The sequence below is a fragment of the Haliotis rufescens genome, unplaced genomic scaffold (assembly GCF_023055435.1).
Source record: "Haliotis rufescens isolate VD_foot unplaced genomic scaffold, xgHalRufe1.0.p SCAF_4, whole genome shotgun sequence".
Taxonomy (NCBI): domain Eukaryota; kingdom Metazoa; phylum Mollusca; class Gastropoda; order Lepetellida; family Haliotidae; genus Haliotis; species Haliotis rufescens.
In genome coordinates this window covers 47,901,077-47,925,211 of record NW_025964112.1, presented here as the reverse complement: position 1 = coordinate 47,925,211, position 24,135 = coordinate 47,901,077, and the positions used below count along the sequence as shown (strand labels likewise).

At 40.5% G+C, this 24,135-nt stretch overlaps 2 protein-coding genes across 6 annotated transcripts in view; one reads left to right on the top strand and one right to left on the bottom strand.

Annotated features, from left to right (window-relative positions):
* The window catches only part of LOC124151760, a 99,483-nt gene extending 88,907 nt beyond the window's left edge, over positions 1-10,576 (bottom strand). For 2 of the 5 annotated variants that reach the window (XM_046524399.2, XM_046524424.2), the window contains exons 1-2: positions 9,145-10,575; positions 6,108-6,146 (exon numbers count right to left, since the gene is read on the bottom strand). In XM_046524399.2, coding sequence (XP_046380355.2) covers positions 6,108-6,146; positions 9,145-9,871 — 766 coding nt within the window. In that variant the 5' untranslated portion in view covers positions 9,872-10,575. Of the gene's footprint in view, positions 1-6,107; positions 6,147-9,144 lie in introns of all 5 variants that reach the window. The other 3 variants (XM_046524422.2, XM_046524407.2, XM_046524415.2) reach the window with 3 other exon arrangements.
* Positions 10,577-17,205: 6,629 nt separating this feature from the next.
* LOC124152845 (chymotrypsin-like serine proteinase) lies at positions 17,206-21,914 on the top strand. The gene is made up of 6 exons (XM_046525898.2): positions 17,206-17,264; positions 17,724-17,901; positions 18,674-18,764; positions 19,411-19,582; positions 19,683-19,828; positions 21,108-21,914. The coding sequence occupies exons 1-6, from the start codon at positions 17,225-17,227 to the stop codon at positions 21,243-21,245; spliced, it is 765 nt and encodes a 254-aa protein (XP_046381854.2). The 5' UTR covers positions 17,206-17,224; the 3' UTR covers positions 21,246-21,914.
* The last annotated feature ends 2,221 nt before the right edge of the window (positions 21,915-24,135 follow it).

Below are 24,135 nucleotides of genomic sequence, written 5' to 3'. Positions count from 1 at the left end.
GTGATAGTGGCGTCTTCGTGTTGGCTCGGTGCATGCTTGATTTCCATTTTTCACACGTTGGAATAGATAGGTTTTATTGCACGAGTCTGTGACAAGATGTACATATCGCATGTTTTGTTGTAGGTGATTTAATCAAGGAAGAAGTATAAATGACACTGCATTAATTTATTACATATCTTGTTTTTTTTTAATAGCTATGGCCTTTAAGGTGAAAAAGGAACCTGATATAGCAGATTGAATTCATACTTCCCAGGGAGTTGGTGCATACTTCCCATGGAGCAGGGAATAAAAACTGAATGATCACTGCTGCGGTATCTGTGATGGCAATCAAATAGGGTATTGTCTGCATGGCGAGACGATTCATTTGGCGGAAATGTTTTTTTAAAAACATGATTTTGTATTAAAATTTCATGAATTCATTTTTTTTCGGTGGTGCGCTGTTACCATTAATGGCCTAACTAAACATTTAATCAGAATTTCATGGTAACACAAACATATGTGCTAATGGGTTAATATAAGGAAGCCGGAAGAGACATATTGTATTCCAAGAAGATGATATATCTAAGCCTCTTCGAGTCTATCTCATCTCAAGGCGCCTTTTCAATTAAAGTTAATTGAGTTAGTTAACTTATTTTACTCTTATACTCGTTACTCATAACCTCATTTTCCACATAATGAGGTCAACATAATGACACGAGGTTACTAGAAGCTCATATAAATTCTTAGTCCACATTTAATCATCCCTCGAAAAGGCGAACACTCTAAAACAAATAGTAATGCCTTTTGGCGTGTGCAGTGAAGTATTTTGCGGAGGCACATACGAAGAAAATAAACACCGATTACGGTACAAGACTTGATCCCCTTCACTGGACTTGCTACAGGAATGCGCACATGCTCAAGCATAATATTGCACGTGAAACTGATTCACAGGGGGCGGGGGGTTGAGACATCTGCAGGCCTCGCCAGGCATAAATACGTATGATGGAAATCAGACATATCAACCCCCTTGCGTCATACATACGGGGGCGGGAGATTGTACGATACCGTCTACAAAACGCCCGCGGCTATCTCGATTAGAAACATGACTATCCTTCAAAGACATCACTCTGAGACTGTACAACTGAATGATTTTGTTGTCAGATTTTCATATCAAAGCAATGATTCAACTATTTTATAATCTGACCGCCCGGGAACACACATTTGAAACAAGACAAATATAGTACAACGACCTCATTCGACTAAAACCCTTGTCTAAAAGTTCAGAGTAGACATTCAATTCACTTTATCCCACAGCGACTGTATTAAACCAGAGATCATAAAATAGAAAAAACCGCGCCAGTTCATGTCTAGTTTTGATAAAAACATAATAGCGTAAGGGGAAATGTAAACGCTGTATATAAGTTTTAAATTCCTCACACGTATATATTTACTTTTTGAAAAGCTTGTTGATGTGAAGCTTAATTAAATGCTTTCACTTCAAGGCCAGGTAGCTCTATGAACATATGCATCTGTATTCATGGGTAGCGTATTCCAGTTCAGAAGGTACGCTGAACCCGTATGTTGTAATAGAGAAGTAGTTACGGTCTGGAGGTTATCCCTCGTTCTCGTTAGCCAACATCAGAACCTGTTTGTATCCTGCCCAACAAGCTTGGCAAGGACACGTCTGTCGCCCAGCGATGTTCAGGATGGTTCAGGAATGTCGTCGTATCTCCCCATCCTTAACTAATTTACGGGATTTTTAGTGTTTGGTGAAAGTAATACCTGAAAGTAATGTGAGGACGCACATACATATACAAATAGACACAAGTGTATAATACACGCTAGGATTTTATTCGAGGGATTATTTTGGGGTAATATAACAGCATACCGAAAATTGGATTTATGTCTTAATTTGATGTTGTAATAATAAATTCGGATTAGTAGGCATGTACGGATGTCATTTCTTAATCACCATGATATGGGGTGAGTGAGTATGGTTTTACGCCGCTTTTGGCAATATTCCAGCAATATCACGACGGGGGACACCAGTAATAGGCTTCACACATTGTACCCATGTGGGGATCGAACCCGGGTCTTCGGAGTGACGAGCGAACGCTTTAACCACTAGGCTACTCCACCGCCTAGTGGAACAAGGACAGGTATGTGGTCATAAAAGTTCTGGTGATTCATCAGAGGAGGCAGCTGACTGATTATGATCCTATAAAACAATGCAAAGTATTGGTCACCCGCGGTGATATGACCCTCCAACTCCATAATGGGCTTTCATTATTTCAGCACTTCAAGTTCCCATTGCCAATCATCACTGTTAACGTTCACTTTCAAAGGCTATCAGTCTTGGTCTCCGAACCTCACTGTTTACAAGATGCTGGACATGGATTGGACATTTGCAGGCGGCAATAGTTCATCGTACCAAAGCCATGTGCGAAATCATTCAACTGTCAATATGTTCCTATAATTAGCACTTTCATTGCAGTAAAACCAAAAAAAATCCTAACTTACAGAATCCATATGCCTGGGGTTTAAAAAATGAAACAACTCGAGATGCATGTTGTGGTATCCTGTTGGAGCTGAGTATGTTTATATGGGGGATCCTGAGTCTCCTCGAGCGTTATTCTCATTAACCCATATGGCACCATCACCTCCCCTCCCCACTCAAACCACACGCACACACACACACCTCCTCCCCTCTCGTCATCCTATAGGGCAAGTCATGCCGAGGCTATGTCTTCCCAAATTGTATGGGGATACGCGTCTTCTCGTTGTAGGAATGCAGCAGTACAGGACTACAACACCTGGTTACCCCGACACAAATTGCATCGCCAGATAGGCATCCACGTCCCAGGTTTCTCCTCACAACATATGCACACAAGAACGTTTATACTTCATCCTTATACCAGTCACTCATGTTATTGCTAGGCGATGGAGAACGCTTATCAAATTCACCATCTCATTAAAACTAAGGTGCAATACATCAGGATTACGTTATGACATAATATATCAAAGGTTTGTTGTAAGTAATACGTACATGTGCCACGATAAACAACTATCTTTCTTTTATATATTTTCACAGTGTTTATTTATGTTTACTAAATCAATTTGTACGCGTAACACTTATTTATTTCATCATTACATGTTTCAAAGATACCGACGTCCTTTTGAGGCACGTTCATTGACACGGTTATTTCTGACCAGCGGTCAAGAATGTCAGATGGGTATTAACGTCAGGTATGACATTCATGACTGTTGACCTGCTTCCTGCTCTATTCAGCTTAGTGTGACGGTGATGGATGTATTCGTTGTCTGAGACGAACAATGCTGTGTGTTGAAACATGGTCACACACCTATACGAGTGAATGAGTGAGTTATTTCATTTAACTACGGCACCAGAAAAGTCATGTCTCAGACCTTTACCACTTCTGTGAAAGCCATGAGCGCCGAGGATCATATTCGCATCGAATGATGCTGGAGCCGACGATCATGGAACGGATTGTCCTTTACCGTTAGATATAGGTTTCTTGCTGACATTCGCAAAATACTCATGTTGCCAAAAACAGCCGCAACCTGTATGTGCCATAGTCAGGACTTGGTATGCAGTCAACTATGATGGTATCTTCATAGAACCTTCCGATCTCTTGGCACTGAGGCATTGTCGTCATGACAACGTCACTGCCATGTTATTCCGGGTTTATCTTATGATTCCCAACGCTACATGTATGTGCCCTGCAATGACTTCTTTGGGATTGGGAAGGGGGGTGTTTTAGTGACTCACCACGCATTTCATACTTATCATTTGTCGCCAGAAACATCGCATTTGTAGATTCCATCCAAAAAAGACGTTTGTGCATTGGATAAGTTAACAAAGTATTGTGCAGCAACGCATCTTTTTAAGCTTCTGTGTTTATTATTCGTCGTTGTTCATTACTTCTTTTGCAAGAATATGTATATATGTAGCATGTCACGCTTGCTTTATCCCGCTTTGTCCCATAGGCGATAATAAATTATCCATTTATTATCATTTATTACTTCATCCATATTATTCAACTCTTTTCCCTCATTCTTTATCGTTTATCCACCTTGTTCAAAAATGTTTATCTCCTATGCTCAATATTATTTTTCTTCCACCTCTTCCATCAGAATAATGCAAGTCGAAATGTATGCGAGAGTAATCAATACAAACCCTAATTACTGACTACAAATATAACACGTCAACTCTAGGGTATTACAAGTCACAATTTGCTCACAACAGCTTCCATTGGGCGTAAAAGACAAAGACAATTATGTGAAAGGATAACTGAAAATCAATGCCACCAGGTGTTCGGGAAAAGTAAAAAGAATATCCTGAATACACGTCAAAACTGCCACTCACGGAACTACACATGTCACTGGGTAAAAAATGAAACAGGCAAACTACATCGGAATTCTGAACACTTGATCTCTTCAAGCCATTACTTGTACACTTGAACGAATTTGCACATGTCTGTGATAACGACCCTCTCTTATCTGAGCGTTCAGCTGAACCAATATTCTGAATGTCTACTTGTAATTCCAAGCAATGCTCCAGCTAATGCTCACTGATTTCTCGAACTATTTATATATGAAAAGGTGACCACTCGTGACATGAACATTTGTATATGCCGTGAAAACAACTTTGTTTTATTTTGGGTTAGCTTAAATCTGAAATGGCCACATAAATATGCATTTTACAAATATGACAGCCCGGTATGTTTCTTATTTAATAAACTTAATATAGTGTATACACTAAAACTCCTTTGTCATACATTCCATTCATATTGCAGTCAGTGTGTGTCAGATGATTTATGGACAGTTGTATGTCCATTGATTTAGCCGCTGTGAGACCACGTGTTGCAGAGTACGAACCATGTGTTACATTAGCAGCGGGGTTCCTTCATCATGGTGCATCACAAAGTTAAACATCCTCTCATTTGTTATACAAAGATGAGCTGCACTGGGCTGTTGTCCTAACTAACCTATCTGTTTACGAACGTCATTAAAAAATACCAAGCCGTCGGGTCAATCTGGAAATACCACGAAGAATAACATTTGTCCTTTTCAAACTTCACATTTTCAAACGTAGTGGATGGTTCTAAATTTGAAATTCAAAATATCATAATTGGGTCCAGGTTTTCTTTCTCTTACACCAGTACGATTGCGATAATTGAGGAAACGATTGTGTCGTGCAACACACGACGGGCTGAAGAGGGGAGACGCCCGTCTCGATTGCTTCGCGTTGTAAATGTACGTCCAAATGGCTTGGAAATGGGACCGAAAACTCAAGGACACTCAAAAGGAATCTTAAAGTTCGGATTTCGAAAATTAATTATGTATTTTAAAAAAATGAAATGTATTTATGTATACATTTCCCCATGCTTGTCCAGAACTGCATTTTCAAATGTAACACATGTACTTCGTAAACCTCTCTTCTTAAACATTTATGTTAATAAATGGCAATTTAAACCGGAGGAAAGTTGTAACCCATTGAACCATTTTACAATATGTTGCTTTCATAATCAAAAATAAGATATACATGGATGATTATCAATGAAAGATGTGAGGTGCGCTGCGTTGCATTATATGTACAAAAGCATCTTTTCCCTTGAACTGGAATTACATGTAGGTATTGTAATGGCACAGTGTACATATAATGATAATTGCATATATGCAGGTCCTACACACATGGGCAGTGTATGCCCAGACTTTTGAATTTTAAAGAGACTGCTGGTACATTGGTTAGTGAATATGATGTCCTGGGATGAAGGTTAGATGTTGCGATGAGAAGACATGATCACTGCAAACATCTAAACTATATATCAATGACTGACAACTACGTACCAATTTCAAAAACATACACAATGTTTGACATGCCTCCTTGTAACAAACATTACTTTGATGCAGATGATGTAAACAATGACTCCATTGATTGCCCTGCAAAATGACAAGGCATGCGACCTTGCCTAAACAAAAATACGAACACAATCAAAAGTTTAGTACCGTATTACGATCTACAAACATGCTTTGCTTCTATGGTATTAAGCAAAACAAACATTTGAGCAACCCCTACAGCTGGTCTAGCACACAGCTTGGCTTACCCCCACGGCCAAGGTCCCAGCCGGGTATTTGTCTGAAACCTGGAATTTATACAGAAGACGTTCATACATGTCTCAGTATGAGTATGCATTGTGTCTGTGGAATCCCTAATGTACAATCATGCATGCATAGTGTCTGTGGATCCAAAATGTACAATCATGCATGCATGTTTGTGAATATCTGTCTCACATAATTACAAATTTCTATACATCTATGGAGAAAGAATCAAATTTATATGGTTTTTCAAAGTTATTGAAGCTTTATTTAGAAATCAGTATGTACCATGTTGCTGGGTGAACCCTAACTTCAATGGAACCAGAGACTGACACCATCTTGCCAGAGTTCTTATATCAAATCGAAAGTCACATTTCAACGTTTGGAGTGTGTCCCTTTTTCTCTTGATGGATTTGATCATGTTGTAATATTCTGTTGTTATTTTGAAGGATGGAGACACTATGTAACCTTTTCTATATCTATGTAGGATCAATGGTATTACGAAACAGCTTACATGGTTTTCTAAGTACTCGACCATCTAAGCCCATTGACTTGGGAATAATGTTTACGATATAACGTGATCCTACAACATCCCTCTGACACAAATCAGCTCCTGCTCAATTGGATGTACTCATGTACCTGTAATTGATAAGTGCTGTGTTAAGCGGATGGGCCTGATGTTGAGGCAGTACTCTAGTTACAATAGGCCTGGAGGGTCAATATTTGCTCAAACAAACCCAACTGGACCAACCTGCCCCATGTCGGAGACCGTGACTTGAAACAGATGGTTCAATACTGAGGGTGTTGGTCCTGTTTAGGGTCAGGTGCATGTTCGATCAATTACATTCACATGAGTTTGTACTTGACTTGTCCCTGACATCATAGGGCTGTGTGTGTTAAACCATTTGTGTAGATTTAGGACAGTCGAAATGGAATAATCCTTTGTAAACAATGTGTTGACGAAAAACTGCTTCTGGTACTTTATTGGTGTGAAGGATTAATTAATCCTCTATTAACAGGTTGGCCAAAAACGCTACGGAACATTACCGGGGAGAATACCTTAAAAGCAATGGATTTTCAAAATGTACTGTAATATCAAACTTAAACATCGAAATACAATATCTATTAAAAGGTCATGTTCAAGCTGTCCCTTGGTTTAGTTTGTCCAAATGCAAATAAATAATAATAAATCTTAATACATAATTATTAAAATGCACATGTTCCTAGCAAATGATTAATTTATCATGTAAAGCCATATTCTCTACAAGTACGTATTATCAGTGTATCTGTCCTATAGATCAAGAATTAGCCACTACCCAGATTGAACAAATCATGTTGACGCCATACAACTACACTATGATGTAACAGAAACTTTATATGCCTGGTTATTTGTTTAGGATCAGAGTCTAATGTTATAATCTGGCATGACGATGTGTATCTGGAACCATATGCCTTCACGGGTGTTTGTCATAAGGTATGAATTACCCACGAACAGGTTTTGTTATGAAGTAGTGCACTTGTTGAGATGCATACCCATATTGACTGCAGGATCATATATGTATATATATATATCATTATCTGTCAACAGCTGTGCTCTTGATATATGCTGAGCTTGAAATAGAAAACGTATGCGTGAACATTTGTCCTGGTGTTAGGAATATTAGGTTATACTCGCGATCAAATAAAAATGCTATGAATGTATGGACTCATTATTGGTGTAGGAGAAATATCTTTGGTGGATTATTGCGTTGTCGTTTCGAACCAGCATGTACTGGTGGTCAATGAGTTGGTAGGACATTATATACCTTATTTTCAACGGTAACATTGCCGTGTATATATTCATTGAAGATGCAATTAGTCTCAATGTTTCAATTTGGTTGTATGCTGCTTGACCATAAGTACTAGCATGAACCGTTATAAGGCTAATTACAAAAGGTATAATGAATTGTTGCAATGTATAGATTCTGTTCACATTGCATACTGTAACAACCAAAAAATGTCAATTTCAGTGGTGACAGCTATTGACACCGCCTGTCAACACCCGTTTCACACCTGGTCAATAAGGGATGTTGACATTCCTGTTTGTGGAGCTATTGCTCCTGTGACAGGATACACAAACTACTTTATCATAAAACCTTATGTTATCATACCGCAGCTGATATGAGCGTGTGTATGACTTGTTAGGACATTGTATTTCGTGTTTGGAATCAGCATGGGTCCTTCAAAACAATTCTATCAAAGCTTAGTTACACCTTTGAATAAAACAGTTCTAAAGGAAGCATGGACTTCGTTTTGTAATGAAAGGTTATAACTGTAACAGTATACATTCCAAAGCATTGTAAATCTTGGTTCAGTAGATCAGTGTTTAGTAGATAGTGTTATACTGGTACAAAGACATAAAACGTATGTACTGATTATGTATAGACTCTTTATGGTAGAAATATCAGAAGGAGTTACCCGTTGATTGGTTGAGGATGAGTGCTAGGTAGCCGGTTTGTGTCGACAAGGTTATAAGTGTGTGCTGAAGGGAACGCGTGTGGGAGTATCAGGTCTTCTTTGAACACAAAATACAGACCAGCCTGTTCATTGCACCTTGGATAGGGCACGGGTAGCTAAGTGGCTTAATATTATTACGGGTCATGTCATAAATCTGCGTAAGTTGTAAATATCTTACCAAGGATTATCCGGACAAATTATGAATTTAGGTTAATCCTTTGTGTGGATGTTATTGGTTTCTGTTAGCTGCATGAATACTTAACGCTCTGTTTTAATGTTTTCTCGCAGTTATATATGTAGGTGGGAATATGTGTGTGTACCATACAAGTAGTTGAAGTTTGAGTACAGTAAACTACGGTTATAACGAACACGCTTATAACGAACTTACGGATATAACGAACTTACTGTTTTGGTCCCGACTATTTGCTGTAGTTATGCTGTATATATGCTTATTACGAACTACGGTTATAACGAACTAAAATTAGTAGTCCATTGGTCGTCATAACCGTACTTTACTGTATATGCATTATGAAAACGTATAAAACTTACGGTCTGCACATTGTCGAGTTTCAAAACATTCACATCCAGGGCCTCCATCTAAACTGATACACGCACAGTGACTTGGACAGTTGTTGCTCTTCTCACATGCTTCCTTGGGTATCCGAGACACATCTCTGCTCTCCAGCATCTCAGCACGCACGGGTATACATGTGCAGTTGAAGTAAAGGATATTCCGAATCATTCCACTGAATCGCGTTTCGAACATGGACGATGGCAGGGCTAATCCTTTCAGATTATTCTCATATCCTGGAGGGATGCCACCAAAGAAGACGTAATTATTTTCGTAAATATCTCCAAACTGGAAATCAGACCCGAAGGACATCATGCTACTCTGGTAGCTGTCCACAAAGAGGGTGGTGTTCATTCTGTTCCTCTTCACCTCTACGCTGTGCCATCTGCCGTCGTTGAGGTTCTTGCCCACCACCAACTGAACCACACCATCCTTTTCGTCCACCACGTTCATCCATAATCTTACCTGTCCCCCCTTCAAGGCAAGTTGGAAGAAGTCATATCGTCCGTTATCGTCTGTGTACATCAACAGACCATCGCCCCTTGTGGACTTGAACTCGAATTTCAGAGAAGCGTTGATGCAAGCATTCCATTTGGGAAATTTGGCATACGTTGTGTTGCCTCCATAGAATGTCAAAGCCTCCGAGCAAGCTATTACAAAAACGAGTATAACAATAAGACACGAGAGGTGGGCTTCTCGTTTCATCGTCCCGTGTCGTCTGCTACAAACGTAGCCTCTGATAGCACCTGTAGTTAATATCCAAACATGGGAACTAGGTTGGAATAGCGTTTTCCCTCGGAAATATTGCTGTCATGCAACTCGTGGCAGGTCTTGATCGCAAATGCAGATGATGTATCTATCCCACAGCCGCCTACTGTTGCAATGCAACACTCCTCAAATGTTTCCTGCGTTCACACACTTTCGTCGTGTGTCGTCCCTTCCCAACAGGCGGTGGGTTAGGCGACCTTCCTACCTCGCCGAACAACAGTAGATGGTGAACAAGCATGTATTCATAACCGTCCCAGCCTGTTCACAAAGTATTCATAACTATATCGCTCCCACAACTCCGCGTAAGCTGCTTTCCAGGTCAGCCTGCTTCGACCCACCTTCAGCGTTGATCGGCCAATCAGCCACAGGTAGAAAATACACAACAGCTCGCTTGAAAGGACGAGCGTTGAACCTCCCTGAGTCACACTTGAAAGACGCGACCCGATATCGTCTGCTACAAACTTTTGCTGCTCCAACTCTCGTCTGCTCGAGAGAGCGTACGTGAACGGCCTGTTTCACTCCTGAAACTTGATCAGAGGGAGGGGAACAAAACTGCCTCTGTGAACAACCGGTGCTAAATTTATTCATTCACCTTCTAACTTCCGTACAAGAGAATGTCAACTGTTTGAAAGTTGTAGTCTTTCCGAATATGACAACGCCGGTTCGTCACGTGACCTACCGGCATTGCACGCAGTTGGAAGTATCCCAAATTAGTAAGCACCGATAGTCAGAAGCTCCTGCAGCGAATGCACCGACCAAGAATAGAGCGCCAAAGTAACATGAGAAGCAGACGATAAAACAATATCACATGACACAGAGTCGCCATCTTAACTTGATGTTGAGATTGCCACGGTCCAGGGAGCATAGTGCCCCACGTGTTTTAGTGGAGATCTACATGTGTGTGAAGGTGTGTGTGTGTGTGTGTGTGTGTGTGTGTGTGTGTGTTCACAGCATGCAGGATGACAAAGAAAACAGGTTTCAGCCCCTGGTCTTACTTCAAAGCGAGGAGCGTTGATTAGGTTTGGAAGTAAATCACACCTTTTATAGCTTTCGTTGAGTATTTCTACAAATGTATTTGGATGATTTGTGTAAATATTTTCCACGTCAATCTGTGAATTAGAATTTCAAGAGAACAACGCGAATAATTACCTCGCATTATGGATGGTAATCGATCGATGAGTCATAAAGCAATTATTCAAGACTTAATTCGTTCACCAAAAGCTGTATCACAATGTGTTTCTCGAAAAACACAGAAAATCAATCAAGAGTGACATCACTACTGTGTATACGACTGTCATCTAATGCCATCGTCATTCCGAATAATAATGATGATGATGATGATAATAATGATGATGATGATGATGTGGTGGTGGTGATAATAACTAGACCTCGTCGGGCCTTAAGAAATCTGGAGTAAAATACTGATATTTAGATAAGAAATGATATAGAAATACATCACTTTACTATCAACATACCATACAAGGAATGGGACGTAATGTTGTAGTGTCAATATTGTAAACACTTTCCCTGACCATATAAGACGACGTCGACCATGCATAACTAACACACACTCGCTACAGTAGATTAAGGGTAAGTGAACCTCGTCATCGGCAGGGGTCTGGCGATATTCAGCCCCCCTAGGGTTAACTGTGCCTGTTGAACTCTGGTGGTTGGTTAACACTTTGTGGTAATGGTTTAATAAAAGTAGACATTAAACATGAATTGCGCCTTATGATCAGATAGAAGTATACCTGTTATTAACCTGTCTGCGGCAAGTGGGTATCTTCAGCATTCATTAGACTAACATTTAGTCCCATAAAATGTTATCCTATTTAAAATATACTAGTATCCCTACAAAATAGAAACTAAAAGTTCAGGCAATCTAGACATCATTGTAGACTTGGTTTCTTTACAGTTAAGAAACGGTATTTTAAACGTTAACGGTTTGGTATAATATTAACAAAATGTGGTCTATATGGTATATTTCATAGACTTGCTGTGTGTATAATGGTGTCACTGGACGTTGTGGTCTGAACAGTATGGGTATAGCTCAAAATTGAAAGAAGCATTCGTAAAATCATTGAGACGCCCCGATCATATCGGATTTGTTTTTATAACAACCATAAATATATTAGCGGCTTTATCAAATATATATATCGATTATCATGTCAAACCAAGGTCTAGTCCTTCTGTATAGAATAGAAACCCGAGTCGCAAATCATTTTCCGCAAGTATTATAGAAACGGTGTTACATAATCACAGTATTTAACACACGCAAGTCACTGATCAGTGGCAAACTAGTTCTGCACCATCACTGTGGGATATATGTATTTCCATGAAATTAAAACACGTCTGTGACGTCATTCTATTGTTTGAACGCTCCATTATTTTTCAGGAAGGAGAGTTGCTTGTCAACTGTACATGATCTTGAAGCAGCATTTGAATTTTTCAAATATTTCAACTACAGAATATTTTGTAAAAGTAGGGATGAGTTTTAAGTAGGGAATATCCTCGTAACTCTCCATTCCTTAAAAATAATGGGCCTCTGCCCCTGCGGGGCCTCTGCTCCATTATTTTTAAGGAATGGAGAGTTACTCGGACATTCCCCTCTACATAAAACCAATCCAGATTATATAAATGCAGGTTTAGCCAACTCTGTTCCATACAGCACGAGGTATTTTTGTCTAAGGAGGGAAAGGTGTGTAATTAGATTGCATTAACTCTATGTTAGTCAATGTGCCAAGCTAAATATTATACTCCGCGCACAGTGAGACCCGGTCAATCCAGGGAAATCATCCGGACTTTTAAATAGATGGATTTAATATCATATGTAGGACGTTTACGTTCGACATATTCATGGGAATTATTTAAAACGTATTCGTCCGGAAATTGCGGTTTCCGGATGAACAGTGTCATGCTGTGTTTATGTCGTGTACGAACTATTTGTTCAACATTATAGACCTGTTGTCGTGGGTTGTCCTGCGCCATTTCTTGAGCAACAAACAAACAAAGAAAAAAGAATAGGGAAATCCACTTATCTATATTTCATATGAAATCAGCATCAGAAAAAATATAAATGAGAAATTAATATATGTTGAGGTTGAGACAAGCATACGTGTATTCTCATCAGAGACCATATAATAGATATTATATGGTCTCTGTTCTCATGCAGTAGTCTGTCATACAGACCCTGTAACAAACATATCCAATACAGCCCATGCAAGTCTATAATATTTGGCAAGTCTAGATTACTGCAGTATCGGGGATCAGGTATGATCTGAAAATGAGAAAGTCTTTTGGCTCCTTTTTGTTATATGTTATTTAATTTAACAACTGTATTTATCTGTAAAAAAGTGTTCATTTCAGAGACTAGATGTCAGTCTAACTTATGCAGGTCTACACTGGAAGAAAACAGAGACCCAAATATCGTCAACGATGAAGTTTAAATGTATCAACGGATATCATGGTATTTCCCCCTGAGTGGGTATATCGGGGTCAGTCTAACATTCCTGTGGTCAAGTACGGCTACCAAGCACTTGTCTGCAATACGTCACCGTGGCTGACAGGTCAGCTTGACCTGCGAGGCCCTTATCATCCTAGGAGACCGTGTGTGGGGAGTTGTGGGAGTACCACTGACCTTGAGGTCAAGTGCATACGATTATCCTTGAAGTACTTCCTACGCATAACTGTAGCAGTTTACAGCCACTTCACGTATAACAGCTTCAACAAACACAACACATCTATTGTAACACAATCATGACGTATACGTACATGTAACGTATACAGACACTGTACACGTACAACAATGCCCAAATATGGCTTTAACTTTCACTCCATGAACAGCGTGGCATGGGATTAAATTGAATTATAAGAGAATGTTAAAATTATTTAGATTTAGTTATGGGAAAAGTTGTAACAACAATAGAAAAACAAACAAAATATTTCATGGAAATTATAGGAAAAAGCAAACGTATTATCATCTATAATAGATACAGATATATGCTTATTGTGAAAGTTTGATATGAATAGTATAACCATCATGTCATGTGTATATTAAGCATACAAGCATCGTGATGATAATATTTACATTATTTGATTTGGTTTGATATATAATAATTTGAATAATTTATGTACCAGATCGACCATCGAGAAATTGTTTCTCTCAAGAGCGCCCTCTGTGCCCTGACTATATAGACTTTCCAATAGCCAAATGTCGATTTCGAGGCATTTTGAATATTTTACACAGTGACAATTTTTTGGGGGGGGGATTTTCCAAATAATGCAATCTTCTTTGTTAACTTATTCTTTATATAACACTTTGAGTGAATATCTATGGGTAGGACATTCAAGTTTATTTTCTTCCCTTTTGAGTGACTGTTGTTTGTTTGTTGTTTAACGCCGCACACAGCCATACTCCAGCTACATGACGACGGTCTGTAAATAATTGAGTCTGGGCCAGACAATCCAATGATTGACATCATGAGCATTGGTCTACGAAATTGGTATACGATGACATGCATCAACAAAGTCAGCAAGCCTGGTCACCCGATCCCGTTAGTCGCCTGTAACAACAAGCATGGCTTGTTGAAGACCAAATCTAACCCGCATCTTCACAGATCTCCAGAGAATCGAGGAGGGCTGATACATGTCCAGCATTAGAAATTGGCACTAGTCCTGTCCGATCCCTCTTACGACAAGCATAGTCGTCTCTTACGGCAAGCATGGGTTGCTGAAGACCTATTCTACCCCGGATCTTCACGGGTGTCCTTTTTGAGTGGACCTTAAATTGGTTATATGTGTCGTAATAATATTATTCTGAAAACCAAGGAGACATAATTAGGACGAATATGTAATCATATGTTTACTGCACACGTCATGTTTCAGCATCAGACCTGGGCCCACTTGCACAAAGCGATCTTAGCGCTACAACTATTGTAAGCCTATGTTAAAGCATGGGGGTTACGATCATCTTACCGCTAAGATCGCATTGTGCAAGTGGGCCCTGTGCTCGTGGGTTTCACCGAAGTGGTAAACGTCTGAGACCCCCACCCCTTCGGGCTTTCCTCCCATATGTATTTGACACGCCGTCATATTACTGGAATGCTGTTACAAGCGGCGTTAAACCCAACGTAATCACTCACACACTGTTTCAGCGGATAATCGAGACTGTTATTCTCTGGATTTGGCGATATATATTTACATATAATGGATTGTTTTTAGGCCTCACCAGAGGGAACAGCCACATGTAGGGCAGCCAGACTTTGGTTTGATTCCAGTGCTGTTTCCTCTTGTCCACATTGTGCATTCTACCAATGACAACGTCATGCAAACTCTGAAAGAGGTGAGGTGAGGTGAAATGGGGTTTAACGTCGCGTCCAAGATTATTGCACTTATATAGCGACGTGCATGTACGTGTGTGTGTGTGGCTGCTTGTACTAGTCCGGACTGATGCTGGTTTCATAGTGCTAGCTCACTGAGATACAATGCCGCAGTTTAACATGAATATCCCACTCAGACACAGTATACTGACTCCGAGCCGACCAGTCCTTGTTTAAGCCCCTTAATGCCGAGCGCCAGACAGGGTAACAACAAGTACCATCTTTTAACGTCTTTTGGTATGACGCGGCCGGGAATCGAACCCCGGACCTTCCGCTCTCCGGGCGGACGCTCTACCACTAGACCACGGTGGCGGTCCACTCTGAAAGACATTCCACAGGATCATCTTCTCTATTGTCCAAGTTTTGGGCCTACGGTTTGACTGCACCCACAAATATCTTCATGCCGCCTTTATCAATATCCCAGCAATATTATGAGAATAGGCACCAGGAATGGGCTTAATGCTTCACATGATCCAGTGTAAACTAAATTATTTCATTTTCCACAAGAATATCTATATAAACTGAAAGGTTTATAACTACAAAAATAGTTACAGACCGCCGTCATATAGCTGGAATATTGCTGAGTGCGATAAACAACAAACAAACTACATGTACAAAAATGGTGCCGAATATCAAAACGCGTCCAGTTTTGTATGAACAAGTTTCTTCACAAACGTCAAGGGTGCCAAAGAACCGTCTGATATTTAATCATATGTAAGGTCTGAAGCAATCATACCATGCGGGTCTAAATTGCAAGGTGGCACGGGTGGTCCAGTCGTCTAAGGCGCCGCCATTCGCTGTGCAGAGTTGCGTCCCTTGGGCACGCCAGAAACCTATGATTGTGGGTTCGAATCACGGTTCGACCCGATTATGTTTCTAGGTTTGTCAGCACCATACCCGTGCTCGTGGGTTTCACCGAAGTGGTAAACGTCTGAGACCTGCATCACTTCGGGCTTTCCTCCCACATTAAGCTGACACGCCGCGATGTAACTGGAATACTGTTAAAAGCGGAGTTAAACCCAACTCACTCACTCACTAAATTGCAAGGTCATGTCATCATTCTGCCGGACTATGACACAAAACAAAAGTGGCCACTCATGGCCAATATGCCTTTCTGTTTTCATGTCATGCTTTTATTAAGGCAACGGGAAAAGTGAGGTATTATTAGTCCACTTCAATGTATTTTGGAACAATTTCGAATCATTTCGTTTGATGGTTCATAATTTTGTGAAAGGAAATTTTTATTTCTGACTTTGATTGTTCACGTGTGACTTGACAGCCGTGCTATGTGTACCCACTGTGACGTAATCCAGATGCTGAAGTGCCCTCTTTAATATGTTTTTTTTCTTAGACAACATAGACTTATACATTTCACTGAATTAATAGAATTAAGGCCGAAACACGATAAGAAATTAATTCTCAAACATAATACATTTGGATTCACATGGGGAACGACATTGACATATGGTCTGTCGAAAACCACATATCAGTGTGGCGGCTTCTTGAGATTGGAACTTTTGTGATCAATAGGTTTATTTTGATGGCTACGTGTCCCTTCAAAACAAAATACAGGAGCCAAAAACAAGCAAGTAAACATGGCATATAGTTACACCTTTCCGTGTCATGGTATTTTTTTAAATGAGTTTTTCTTTGCTGTACAACGTTGTGGTGTGTATATTTCTGACTTATTATTTTATGTATATATTGATGTCACATGGTTTAAAGTGAACAATCAATATTGTGAAATATTGTCTTGCCTCTAACTCTCAAAATATAGCCATAAAGTTGTCATGAGTTAAAAAAAAGTGTCCACTTCCTCGATATGACAATGGGAAAATAACGCATGGCATTTCTCTGATATGTATATAAGTCCCTCTGATTCCGTATCTCACTATACACCTGGGAAGGCGAAATGAACGCTCTCCTGACAATTCTCCTCTGCACCTTGGCCGGTAAGTATTTATTTATTTTTATTTTGAAGTTAGTTATGTCCATATTGCAGCCTTGTTATGTGCTAGGGCGCTGCTCATTCTTATATGATGAGCTCTATCAAATACCTATTACAAATATACCATTCCTCAGTGTAGAAGATTCACGGTAGAATAGGTCTTCAGCCAGTGCTTGTCGTAAGAGGCGACTAACGGGATCGGGTGGTCAGGCTCGCTCACTTGGTTGATACGTGTCATGGTGTCCGAATTGCGCGGAACGATGCTCATGATATTAATCACTGGATTGTATGGCCCAGACTCGATTATTTACAGACCGCCGTCATATAGATGGAATATGGCTGAGTGCGGCTTTAAACAACAAACCAACCAACCAACATCGGTGTAATGAGCACGACCACCCATGATAATGATTTTAAAATTATAAGATTATAACCATAATTAGTCATCGTTCGTGTGTTATAGCTACGGCCATGGCTGAAATCAGTCCTAGGATTGCTGGAGGCAGCAATGCAAGTCCAGGAGAGTTCCCCTGGCAAGGAAGTGTTCAGGTGAGGAGCGATGGCAGCTGGTTCCACAGTTGTGGCTGCGTCCTCTACACCGCCACCAAGGTCCTCACAGCCGCCCACTGTCTCTACAACAGGTACACAGCACGGACCTATTATCAAACACCATTCAGGCACCTTGCAAGTGCCACGTGCATTAGAACTAACGCTAATGTTGTTTCTTGTTTCAAAGAGGGCACGGGTGGCCCAGTCGTCTAAAGCGCCGCGATTCGCTGTGCAGAGTTGCGTCCCTTGGGCACGCCAGAAACCTATGATTGTGGGTTCGAATCACGGTTCGACCCGATTATGTTTCTAGGTTTTTCAGCACCATACCCGTGCTCGTGGGTTTCACCGAAGTGGTAAACGTCTGAGACCTGCATCACTTCGGGCTTTCCTCCCACATTAAGCTGACACGCCGCGATATAACTGGAATACTGTTAAAGGCGTTGTTAAAACCAACTCACTCATTCACAAATTTGAAGTTACTACCTCTGAATGACAGTGTCAGTGGTGGTCTTTGTTAGTTTTTTAGAACTCAACTCAACCAACTAGGACTTTATATATTTACAGTGATGAATGTAAACTGGTGGAAACGAATAAGGGAACAATGAAAAATATAGGGAAATAAGCTTAACTGTCAGTACATTTGAAATAGCGCGCATACAAATTCAACACATGTCAGAATCAAATGTTGAGATCAAAGGTGTTTTCTGTGCATTGTTTCCAACGCGTATTTGGTAGACAAGGCAGGGAACCCATGACAGCATATCATTTTACTGTGTCTAAAACTTAGTGTTCCCTTATTCATTTCAAACAGTATGTTACTCAAGCATGGCGATTAAAATATTATCGAAACATTTACCCCCACAGCGCCAGCGATTATCGTGTTATATTTGGCATGCATCGTGTGAACATCATTGATGGAACTGAGCAGTACTCATCTGTCACCTCGTACACCAACGTGAGTTTGTTGTGTAGATGTTTTCCCATTCCGATATATTCTCTCTTTGTATTCAGATAAGTTCTTAGGCAAAATCTATTGCAATCTCATTAAAATCAGATCCTAGTTCTCGCTACCGCTAAACAAAGATCTGAGGACATCCCATCAGGGGTCACGTCAGAACGACCTTTCATCCGACCAATCAGAGCATCGCTTACCAGATCATGAAAGTGACTGTCGGAATGTGATTTCTAATCATGCAACCTCTAAAACTTTAACTCCGAACGATAGTTACGGGTTTAACGACTGAATCCATTTAATCTAGACCATCTATTAGCCAGTCCAGAATGTTCTTTTGTTCAGGTTCCACATTTGTAATCGAGAATTTGTCAAAATATGTTTCGAAGCTAGTCGCCAATTTGAAATTAGTGCCGCAAAGCACGAGAAAGCTGCCTTCTGATTGGTCATTCCATTGGTCGGTCAAATTTGGCGCAAGGTCGGTCTGACGTGACCCGTAATGGGATGTCCTCAGATCTTTGTTTAGCGGCAGCGAGAACTAGGATCTGATTTTAATGAGATTGAATCTATTGGATAGAAAATGTTGAATACACTATTTGACTTTAGTCTTTCATATATATTTGACCGTTTTTACGTTCTTCTTCACCAGCATCCCCAATACGACGGTAATGCTGCTGGCTTTCCCAACGACATCGCTGTCATTAGACTTGAAACCCCAATGGACACAAGTAGCTCGGCTGTCAGCACCATCACTCTGGCTTCCGGAAGCAATGACTTTGCCGGAAGTAGATGCACCATCTCCGGATGGGGAGTACTCCCAGGTGAGACTTAATTTAAAGTTGTATTTTACTTGAATGCTCAGCTCCTCCTATACAGAATTTACACACTACAATGGACACACAAACCTGTTTGTTCCTGCAGATGGCAGTACCCCCGACATCCTCCAGAAAGTAACAATGACGGTAATAACCAACAGCGACTGTGCCAGCAGATGGATTGGCGCCAGTGGTGCCGCCATCAACTCTGGACACATCTGCATCTACGAGTCAGGCAAAGCCTCCTGCAGTGTAAGTTTACTTTTTACTATGTACAACGCCAGGGTAAGAAAATAGATGAGATGAAATGGGGTTTAACTTCGCGTCCAAGATTATTGCACTTAGATAGCGACGTGCATGCACGTGTTAGTGTGTGTGTGTGTGTGTGTGTGTGTGTGTGTGTGTGTGTGTGTGTGTGTGAGGGGGGGGAGGTGTGTGTGTGTGGGGGGGGGGGGGGGGGGGGTGTATGTGGCTGCTTGTACTAGTCCAGATTGATGCCGATTTTATAGGGCCAGGCAACTGAGATACCATGCCGCAGTTTAACACGAACACCCAACTCAGAGACACAGTATACTGACTTCGGGCCGACCAGTCCTTGTTTTATCCCCTTAATGCCGAGAACCAGGCAAGGTAACAACACATACCATCTTTTAACGTCTTTTGGTATGACGCGGCCAGATATCGAACACCGGACCTTCCGCGCTCCGGTCGGACGCTCTACCACTGGACCATGGAGGCGGTCCGCTAAAAAAAAACAGTGTCAATTATCCGAAGAAACAGATCCCATTGGGCGTAATTGGTAAAATAGTGGGGAAAATTAAATGAATGAATCACTGAAGACCCGTGATAACACCAGGTGTTCGCGAAAAGGGTAAACATGTTCTGCCACTTAATTTGCTTAGAGAAGTATGTGTTGTTTGACACCAAACGGCGACGCCAGCATGTAAACAAACCAGACAACCAAGTGATGGACCAGACATCCAGTCACATAATAGCGCATTAACCGATGACGGATATTAGTAGGAATACGAACATAAATTTGATAACGTGAACTACTCTTTTGGGTTAGTGTGCGATACGTGGCATGTAAGCATGGTTCGGGTTTTTTAAAGTTTTCTAACTTGTCTGTTAGCGTTATATGTTCTTTACACGATAATATTGAAATATCCTCCAAAATGATACTTTGTTTGTTACATAACGCCCTAGGGGCGGTGGGGTAGCCTAGTGGTTAAAGCGTTCGTTCGTCACGCCCACGACCCGGATTCGATTCCCCACATGGGTACAATGTGTGAAGCCATTTTCTGGTGTCCCCCGCCGTGATATTGCTGGAACATTGCCAAAAGCGGTGTAAAACCTCACTCACTCACTCACTCACTCACTCACTCACTCACTCACTCACTCACTCACTCTCTCACTCACTCACTCACCAGCTAACGCCCCAGAGCAGTACTCCTGCAACACGATATCGGCCTTTAAATAATCGTATCAGAAGATCGTTGTCCATGTATTTATCGTTCTATATCGTTTCCAGAGGGACAGTGGTGGCCCGATGGTGTGCAATGGTCAGCTAGCGGGAATCACGTCTTGGGGTGTCGCAGGCTGCGTTGGCTCCCACCCCAGTGTCTATGCTCGGGTGTCCTACTACCATAATTGGATCTTGTCACAGTAAAAACAAAACACACCCAGAAGTCCGAAAAAAAGGCATTGTTACAAAAATATACAAAGTCATGTTGTTTATTATGTAAAACGTTTCTGATTTTATTAACACTATACATAAGAAGGTTGCTACAAAACCATTTCCTTACTCAAAAGAAAATCTCTGCTGAAGGTACGAATCCGACTACACATTAACTTAGGGATTATACAAGATGCTGGCGAAAAGGTAAGCATACCATGCCCCACTGGTGGCACCTGTCACAAACACATGCAAAGGCAATGCAAGTGTGTTCACTTGAGCAAACATGTTGTACAAGTCTAAATAAGTAAGTGCATCGGGGATTATTCTGGTCACTTGTGGGTCAGATTTGGAAATGTGCCGGCAATTCCAACATGCTAGTACTCTATGGTCTCATAATTAGTCATTTAATTGGAGATAGTTTAATCTGTACGACATCTTGTCGACTTCACGTTTGGTGTTTGCTAGGTTTTGCAATTGTGTGTATTTTGACTCTAGCCAGCTCCAGAATGATCGGACAGGTATCACCAGGAAATAAGTAATACGTTGTCGTGTTGACATTCAAACACATATCAAAGGTCAACGAAATGTCAAGGACTAAGAGTTATACATGTTTGTACTGGGTTCATAAATGTATGGCTCCATTAAACGCAATGCTCTGTTTGTTTGTTTGTTTTTGATTTCGTTTGATTTTTAACGCGCACTCAGGAACGGTCCAGCCTTATGACGTCGGTCTGTAAATAATCGAGTTTGGACCAGACAATCCAGTGATTGACATCATGAGTATCAATCCATGCAATTGGGATATGATGACATGCATCAACCAAGTCAGCCAGCCTGACCACCCGATCCCGTTAGCCGCCTCTTACAACAAGCAAAGTCGCCCTTTACGACAAGCAAGGGTTGCTGAAGACCTATTCTACCCTGGATCTTCACGGGTCTAGATTTGTGTTCCTTTAATGTGTCTGTATCGGCTGATCGTCAGTTAATATCCAATATTTGTCTTTTTAGGATCTTTGGGGTAACTAGTAAATAAATTCTAGCAACTTGAAACACGTATTTCCAGTCAACTTGAACATTTACAGGAATTAAAGTTTCATAAATATGTAACGTCAACACTGCGGAATAATCAGTCTCCATGTCTGCCGAAACAAGCAAAGTAGTGATGAAAATGAAAATCAGTGATGACACAAGGTGTTCGCGAAAAGGGTAAGCATGTCCTGCCCTACCGGTAGCAGTCTGCTGAAAACACGACATATGCCTCCTTTATTTCATAATCAAGTTCCCTGTCATATATCTGGGAAGCTACACATCAACCTGCACGTATGTTGTGCCCTTAAACCTGTAGTTGGCTTAAGTGTACAGTGGGAGGAGGTCATGCGATCACGTGACACTATCTTCGGTAAAACTAGTTAACGTTAACGAACACACGTCGGTTGTCATTGCGTGATAAGATTTCTCACGCACAATCTGCACGTGAGGTATCTAACATTTAGGTTCATGTGCCATTTAAGATTGTGTACTGTATTTTCGAGCCCAGACTTCGGACAGGTCGTCAGTTACGGCGTTCATGGGACTTGCCTGTATCCGGAAAAATCACAGTAGACCTGATCAAAACATTGACATGCCTTTGCTATATCCTTACTTTTCACAGCAATTCACACCGAACACTGTAAAACCTCTTGCCACCGAACTCAATACTTATACAATACAATTTTCTCTATTTGTTGAATGCAAGATGAAAACAAACTCGACTTATTTTTATTATTCAATTATCTATTTTTATGTCAGGATCCCTGATAAAGAAAAAGTAATAACAGGGTGTAGACTAACATGCCCCAGGATTAAAGTCATCTTTTTTAAGAATATATACAGTAAACTACGGTTATAACGAACTCAAGGCGACTACTAATTTCAGTTCGTTATAACCGTAATTCGTTTTAAGCATATATACAGCATAACTACAGCATATAGTCGGGACTAAAAAGGCAGTTCGTTATATCCGTTAGTTCGTTATAAGCGTGTTCGTTATAACCGTAGTTTACTGTATCTACAATTTTAAATTAAAGTCTGAAAGGAACCCAGAACAATGCTTTACCGGGCCTAGTGAGGCAATCTAGCCTTGCCAAATCATTCTAGACTTGACTTGGATTCCTTTCTTAATCTAGCCTTCAAGGTCTTGGGCTACCCAGGGCGTGCAATCATCTTTCTTGATACAAAATAACCAAATAAACAGATAATATTATTCTGATAATATTCCCACTTTCATCCACACAGTACTTTCATTCATACTGTACTGCTTAACAATGGTCCTCATACATGTAGAATATAAAACAAAACTGAAGTAAGAAATATGGCATACAATTCAAGTTCTTCAATGGATACTGTCATCTTCAAACAATATAAATGACACCCTATGTGTATGAAATTATTTGTTTTCAAATTAATTTACACTTATAAATGAAAAAAATCAGCAAGTAACAAAATGAGATGAAATACATATAACATAGCTCGCTTATCATTATACATATGTGAGGCAAAGATAGTGGTAGAATTGGTCTTCAGCAATCCATGCTTGTAAGAGGCGAATAATTGGAATGTAGGGCTTGAAACTCGGTATATCACTTCTTTGAGCGCTTGCTAATGTTGATGTATCCAGTTTTCGTACATGTAAACAACGTTTGATTATTTGTTAACGCTTAAACGTGTTTCTATCTTATGTATACGAATTTTACAACATGAAATAACATGTTCTAACAAAACCTAAGCTTAATCATTTGAAGCAATATTCATGTTTGACTGACAACACAATGTAATTGTTATGGCTTACATATCCATGTTACTGGTAAATGTATATACCCTCATGCCAGGTACTGTGTATTAT